Below are 7145 nucleotides of genomic sequence, written 5' to 3' on the forward strand. Positions count from 1 at the left end.
AGCTAACCTAGCACTAACACTTTCAATGTGTGCTAAGGACTAAAGATTTGATCACTAAGCACTTGGGTGGCTTGAACTTCTTCATTGTGTCTAGGACTTCACTTGGACTCCAGCAACTCCAAAATGGCTGGTGAAACCCATATATATAGGGCACCAACTTGAACTAGCCATTTGTAGCCGTTATCCAATTTTCTACGTAGGCGTCGGTTCTTCCGATGCTAGAACGTCGATTTAACCGGTCACTCACAACTTCAAACTAGCCGTTGCGCACTCCTGACATGCCTGCAGAACCATCAGTTAAACCGATGATATGCACCGTGCCTTATCGGTTCAACCGGTGCTGAAGAAGTCTTCCTCCCCTTCTCTGCAGCGCTGACATCATTGCACCGATGCATTTCGACGCTCGTCAGTTCAACCGACGCTGAAGGCTTGACTCCTGCGCGCTTGACATGCTCTCTGAGCAATAGTATGGTGCATGTACCGATGACCTGTTGTGCACTGTCGGTTTAACCGGTGCCTCTTGAGTTCTTCAGTTGATCTTCAAAACGTACGGTCCATTGCACCGATGCATCTGCGTCAATTTATCCGGCAACCATCGAGACAATGCCTCTGCGTAATTCTGCTGCACTTGTCCAATACATCGCAGCGATCAATTGGATACTTCAAATATATTCTAATTCTGGTTTTTCACTATGACTTGGCATCTCTATGGTGGATTGGACTTGGCGTCCTGATGGTGGATTGGACATAGTGTCTCCACGGTGGATTGAACTTGGCGTCTCGACGGTAATTTGGATATGTTGGATTATATCCATGGGACCTAAAAATCCTACAAATATGATCTCACAAATTTTTTAGTCCCATTAATTATGTTGTCACTCAATCATCAAAATCACAAACAATGGCCTAATGAGGCCATGTTCCTTACACCGAACTTTGGCCAAAAATATGCCATTTCTGAATATTTCAGTATTGTGTAATTTGCTTATTTTGGCAGCATGTCAAATTGATTTAAAGTGTGAAAACGTGATGGAACCTATCAAAATTTACTGTGCATGTAAATCAAAGACATAATACTGCAAAATTATGTAAAAACATTGAAGGTTTTTACGTAAAATTTAGAGAAACAGGCTCGTAAATCTGTGGTTTCAGGCTGTCAAGTGGTGGACTTTGTCAAATCTCAAAAGTGTCTGTGCATAGTGATTTGATCAGGTTTAACTGAGATTTTGAACTATTAAATCAAATTTTTATACAACAATATTACATCCATATTGAATTAGATATATCGGGCTATATATCAAGTTTATGTTAGACCTAATTTCAAATATCTAGTTAAAATTTAATTTAAACAGGTGTTCAATATAGATACTTTTAAAAATTTACAACACTAGCAGTTTTTCAAGTGAGGCCCCGTTTAGTTCCCAAAAAATTTTCTACAGTACCCGTCACATCGAATGTTTGTACACATGCATGGAGTATTAAATGTAGTTTGAAAAAATAATTAATTATATATTCTAACCGATTAGCATGAGATGAATTTTTAAGCCTAATTAGTCCATAATTAGATATTAATTACCAAATAACAACGAAAGTACTACAGTATCAGAATCCAAAAAATTTCGCGAACTAAACGGGGCCTGATTGATATTTAAACTAAATTTTGAATTTGTTTCTTTGAGAAAACATGTTTATGGGTCACATATGATGCATTTAGCATGTTGAACTTTATTTGAGCATAAAAATCTATATTTAGACTTTTTTTGTTCTTTATTAATATTTAATGCAAATATAACTTAAACACTACGTAATTGTAAATTAATAATGCTTTAACAGACACATACTCGAATTGCACATAAAAAATATTAGTGACCAAAATGTACAATGCTACATTCTAATGACATGCTTTGCAGATGATTTAAGATTAATTATCATTCTAAACACTAGAGGTGTGACATAGGAGGCCACACAAGACTTAAGTTTTCTTAACTCCTAAATGTATTTCCTTAAATATGCAACATCAAAATAAATGTGTTAGATCCATGTTATACCCTAGGTAAGCCCAAACAATCTCTCGGTTAAATACTACTACTAACAAGAATGTCACTGTCCAATTAAAGCGTGAGCACTACTGCTTTGTTAAAAAGATATACTGGTTACAACTGGATTTAGTTCTATATATGTTGAAGGGACCCATATATCAGCAGCAGCTGCTTGACCGGCTAGCATACATCATATCGTAAGCAAAATAAATCCAAACAACTCCTATTTAAATTTCTTAACCTTTTTTCTTTATTCCTGGTCCATCCACATTATGGTGATGTTTTGAATTCTTGAGCTTGTCGAATCAATATGCTAACATACCTTTTTTCTGTTTTCCATGGCCCTTCTTTAATGTGTCTCTTCTCTCTTGGGCTGCAAACAGTTTTGTCGCGCGCCTGGGTTCCCCTCGATCCACAGATGTTTGAATTTTTAGCATTCAAAATTTTTTACAAACAAAGTGATATTAGCGACTGTGTTTAACAAAAACAAAGACATACATTAACTGCAGTTATGTAATTTACATTGCCCGCAAAAAAAATAATGTACGTTTGTACACTATATACGCATTTGATTGACATTTTATCATCTGCTTGACCTTCCAAAATACAGATATGCTCTGTAAAAGGAAAACATGGGAGTATTTGGCATCAATTAAGTTAATCCGATACTTGTGTAGTGCTTTGTCTCTTCCAGATATTTCTTGCCGGAACAGGAGAGCGGGAGAAGGAAGGAAGCATGGAAGCCGCGGTGGTGACGCTGCCAAAGCTTGTCGCATCCAGCCGCCCTACGTCAGCCGACGTTCCCGTGAGCTGTGACCGTGAGCGCTGCCGTCGAGCTGACCTCTCCGGTGCCAACAAGATACGGCGGGCCCCACGCCGGAAATTCCACATCAGCCGGCGACAAGTCAGATCCGAACACCCATCAGCAGCTCATCACGCCTGCAAACCAGGAGGCTATAAACCTCACCGCTTTCACGCTATCGAAGTCTATAAATCCTTTATCAAAAAAAAAGTCTATAAATCCCGGCGCGTCGTCTCCCACCGCCGGCTCGACAAGCAAGCTTCTTCTACCCCTCTTCGAGCTCCAGCACAGTCACCAGCCACAGACCACAGCAGAGCTCCAGATGGAGGAGGGGAATCACACATCCTCTGCCTCCGGCATCTACGACTCCGCCGCAGCTCCAGCCGCCGCGCCGCTCCCGTTCGACGCGGCCGATGGCGCCGACGACATGCTCCTGCTGCTCGACGCCTTCCTCCTCGGCACGGACGCCGCCGGGGACAGCTCCGATTGGCTCTCCGCCTCGCCTTCGTCGTCCTCTGACGCAGCAGTGGTGCCACTGTCGCCGAGCACGCCGGAGCAGCGGCGGCGGCAGGACGCGGGCGTTTCGCCGCCGGGCGAGAAGCGGCCGGCGACTCCAGCCTTCATCGGCGCACCCTGGGGCAAGTTCGCCGCCGAGATCCGTGACTCCACGCGCAGGGGCGCCCGCGTGTGGCTCGGCACCTTCGACACCCCCGAGGCCGCCGCGCTCGCCTACGACCAGGCCGCCTTCTCCGCGCGCGGCGCCGCCGCCGTCCTCAACTTCCCCGTCGAGGGCGTGCGGGAGTCGCTGGCGGCGCTCGCGCTCGCCGGCACGGGCGCAGGCGGCGGCGGCTGCGGCTCCCCCGTCCTCGCGCTGAAGCGGCGGCACTCGAAGCGCACGCGCAGGCGGAAGCAGCAGCTCTCCCCCGCGACGGACAGCGGCGGCAGGAACCATGTCAACCCGCGGCGGCAGCCGGAGAGCCACTGCGCCGACGCGCCCGCCGTGCCGGTGCCGGAGCCGGAGCAGCGGGTGGCGGCGCGCTGCCAGTGCCACTGCCGCGGCGGCGGAGTCGTGGAGCTGGAGGACCTCGGCACCGATTACTTGGACGAGCTCCTCCGAGTGTCGTCGGAGTCGGAGTGTTCGTTGATACGCTGAGAGCATTGGCGCCGGTCACCGTCGCCGTCACCCTCACAACGCTCCAGCACTATCCAGCCACTGCCATTGCACGGCGACCCGACATTATTGTAAATTTCCGAATTAAGTAGTCGACCCGATTCTGCTCGTTGGCACACGTTATTATCATCTTGATTAGTTTAAATTATGCATACCACCCACTAACCAAACATAGACTCTAATACCTCTCTTACGAATGCCAATAGCTTAATACGAATGGGTCCCATGGGACATGACATGAGACCGCATGAAACTTTTTTAAACTCGAGAAATCAAGAGGAAATGAATTCAGCATATAATAAGGTACTCTCCTTTTCATCATTACTGGATATCCAATTTGAAAAATAAACTGATGAGCAAGGATGACAAATCCACTTGTACCTTAATTTTCCCTCTCAATCATTTCTATTGGCCGCAAATGCCGTATGAGCCATCAGGCCAAGTAAAGGCGTGAGGGCTTCTCCCAAAACGGTTTCATCAGAATTAGCTTCACCGGCTACTAGTTCATGTTTTGTTCATTTTTAGCTCGGCTTACAAATCAGCTTCACACTACACGGTATCTCGATTTGTACAAAATATATAGGTGAAGCCGAAGAGGGTAGAAGTCCTCCCCAACTGGCCCTTAAATTGGCAGATTATAAGGACTTCAACCAAAGAATGCCACTTTGAGGTACCATGCGACCATCCTCTCACAAAATGAAGTTGATTAGTGCTGATTACCTATGTAGGGGTGGTAAAGGGTCTTAAAATTTGACTTGGATTATTTTAGGGTCGGACCCTAAAATTATCAGGCTCTAATCTTATATAATTTTAAGCTAAAAGTATATAAACGCCAACTTTAATTGTGAAAAGATTACTAGGGTCATAGCCCATTAGCACCTCTATACATACGTTTCACAATATGCCTGAACCCCTTGGGCTCTCGTACAACTCATGCAATTCGGACAACTCTTGCAATTAAAGAGGTATTCATTTACACATTGTCCCGTATAATACGGAGAAAGAATATATTTTAGGTGTGAGCTGAAACTGAAAATATGTCCTTGTATTGTCTACTAGTGTACTGCAATTATGCAAGGCAAGCTAGCAGTCCCCCAGGATTTACAGGGATATTCAAAAGTAATACTAGTATATATTTTGTTAAAAGCTAGTTGTAGGAATAATGCTACTAGGCAACAACTCAATTAGTGTCCCAATCAATATAATACTGATACCAAAAGGTTGGTTAGTAGTACTCAACAAAAGCAAAATAGCGTTCGAACGCAGGACAAATAATACTACAATTTTCATTTATATTATTGTCCTGAAGGAAGCTGTCATGTTGAGGAATGAACATGACAGATTCTAAATTTTTACCTTTAAATAATATAGCATAGATAAATACTACTAAGAACGACTTTTTTTGGACATCTTACCTTAAGTTTCTATAGTTTGTTCAAATTACATGCCTGTGAAGATGGTTAGTTGTCTCAGCTCATAATATGCGAGTTATTACCTACTCCCTCCATCCCAAAAAATCAAGTCATTCTAGAATCCAAAGTTATCCTAGAAAACAAGTTATTCAACCTTATTGAGAGAAATTTTACAATGATTGAAAAAATGAAAGCCATCCACCGGATAGAATTGTACAGTGGTCAAAGTAGGAAGTACATGAAAGTACCTAGATTAAAGTACTGGTGGTACAAAAATGTGGGACCAAGTATAAAAATGTGGGACCAAGTAGCAAAAAGATGGGACCCAATACTAATTTATTTCAATTTTTCATAGATCAACAGCAAAAAAAATTTAAGGGAAAAGTACCTCAAAGTACTCTATGGTACTTTACAATCATTGTAGCAGAGCTCATTGAGAGAGTGCATGTGCATGTAAGAATTAATTATTATCAAATATAGGTAATAATAGGTATGTATGATTATTTTACATTCTTGTTAATATGTCTTAGATTGTAAAATTTCTTGTATTTTAGGATGGAGAGAGTAAGAATGTTGCATCTAAAAGTGTTTACATAGGAGGATGCCTTAAATGGCCAGCTAGTAAAAAATAGGTCATCAAAATCAAGGATAATTAGCTTTTTGTATATTTTAAATTAAATGAGATTAGGAAAGTTTATTGTAACTATAGTGGTATACATTTCGTGGTATCCCCACAAAGATTGTTCATTTAGGTAATTTCAGACATATTACTAGTAGTGGAAAATAAGTATGTTACTTCTAATTAACTATAGCAGTTGTGATTGAAGACTGTGTTGTTTATTTGATTTCCTAGATTCTCAACAAATGCATATGCATTTGAATGAGAAAAGTAACATGTACTTAAATATTTGATTAGCTCCGTCATGCCCTTCTCAATGCAATTATTTTTTAGTATTTGATATTACTTTAATTAGATAAATTTTACTATAATCTAATGGAACAGTTTTTGTCGGACAAAATTTGAAGGCTAAACGAACAGTCTTTGTAGAATGCAGGGCTAGATGTGAAGGTAGTAATACGTAGCTTCACAAACTTTCATAGGCAACAACTTCAATTAGAGATGTGCAAAATGGACAAAAAGTCTTGAAAACGGGTGTAGGAACTCCGGGGAACCGCACGCTCCTCCATGTCACACAACAAGCAGACCCTCAAAACCTCCTCCGTGGTAGTGGGTACCACAATTCTCCATTGTCGACGCCGTCGTGCAGCCAAACGGGTGCTTTTTCTTCAGTAACGATTACCGCACGCGGCTGATGTTGACGCTTCTGATTGCTCAAAAATAATTATGCTAATTCCCAGAGCGCACAGAATAATACTATTGTAATCAGTTTTAAACCGAGGTTGGTTTTCAGTCCTACAATTAAGTTTAATTTATATGTTGGAAAAATATTAGATGCAAACCACCCACTCGGTGGAAACGTGAAAACCCTTTTGCACATTCATAGTGCATCATTAGATGCACATTGAAACGTTGAGATGCAAACTCAATCTAGAAAAATTCAAACAAAAATGACAAACTCAAAGTGCATAAGGCACTACTCCCTCCATCCCTAAATAAGTGTCGCCGTTGGTGTGCGTACCACAAATTTGACTCAATTTGTAGAAAATACGCTCAACATTTGTAGCTTCAAATAAATTTATTAAAAAACTAGTTTCAAAGA

The 7145-nt window shown here is 41.9% G+C and overlaps 1 protein-coding gene across 1 annotated transcript; it reads left to right on the plus strand.

The window, feature by feature from the left end:
- The first annotated feature begins 3051 nt into the window (after positions 1 to 3051).
- On the plus strand, positions 3052 to 4077 carry LOC120685860 (ethylene-responsive transcription factor 15-like). Its single transcript, XM_039967975.1, has one exon. The coding sequence runs from the start codon at positions 3164 to 3166 to the stop codon at positions 3992 to 3994; it is 831 nt and encodes a 276-aa protein (XP_039823909.1). The 5' UTR covers positions 3052 to 3163; the 3' UTR covers positions 3995 to 4077.
- Positions 4078 to 7145: the final 3068 nt, after the last annotated feature.

Source organism: Panicum virgatum, chromosome 8N (genome assembly GCF_016808335.1).
Source record: "Panicum virgatum strain AP13 chromosome 8N, P.virgatum_v5, whole genome shotgun sequence".
NCBI classification, from domain to species: domain Eukaryota; kingdom Viridiplantae; phylum Streptophyta; class Magnoliopsida; order Poales; family Poaceae; genus Panicum; species Panicum virgatum.

Coding starts and splice junctions, on each gene's coding strand:
- LOC120685860 (XM_039967975.1), top strand. CDS start 3,164: ATGGAGGAGGGGAATCACACATCCTCTGCCTCCGGCATCTACGACTCC.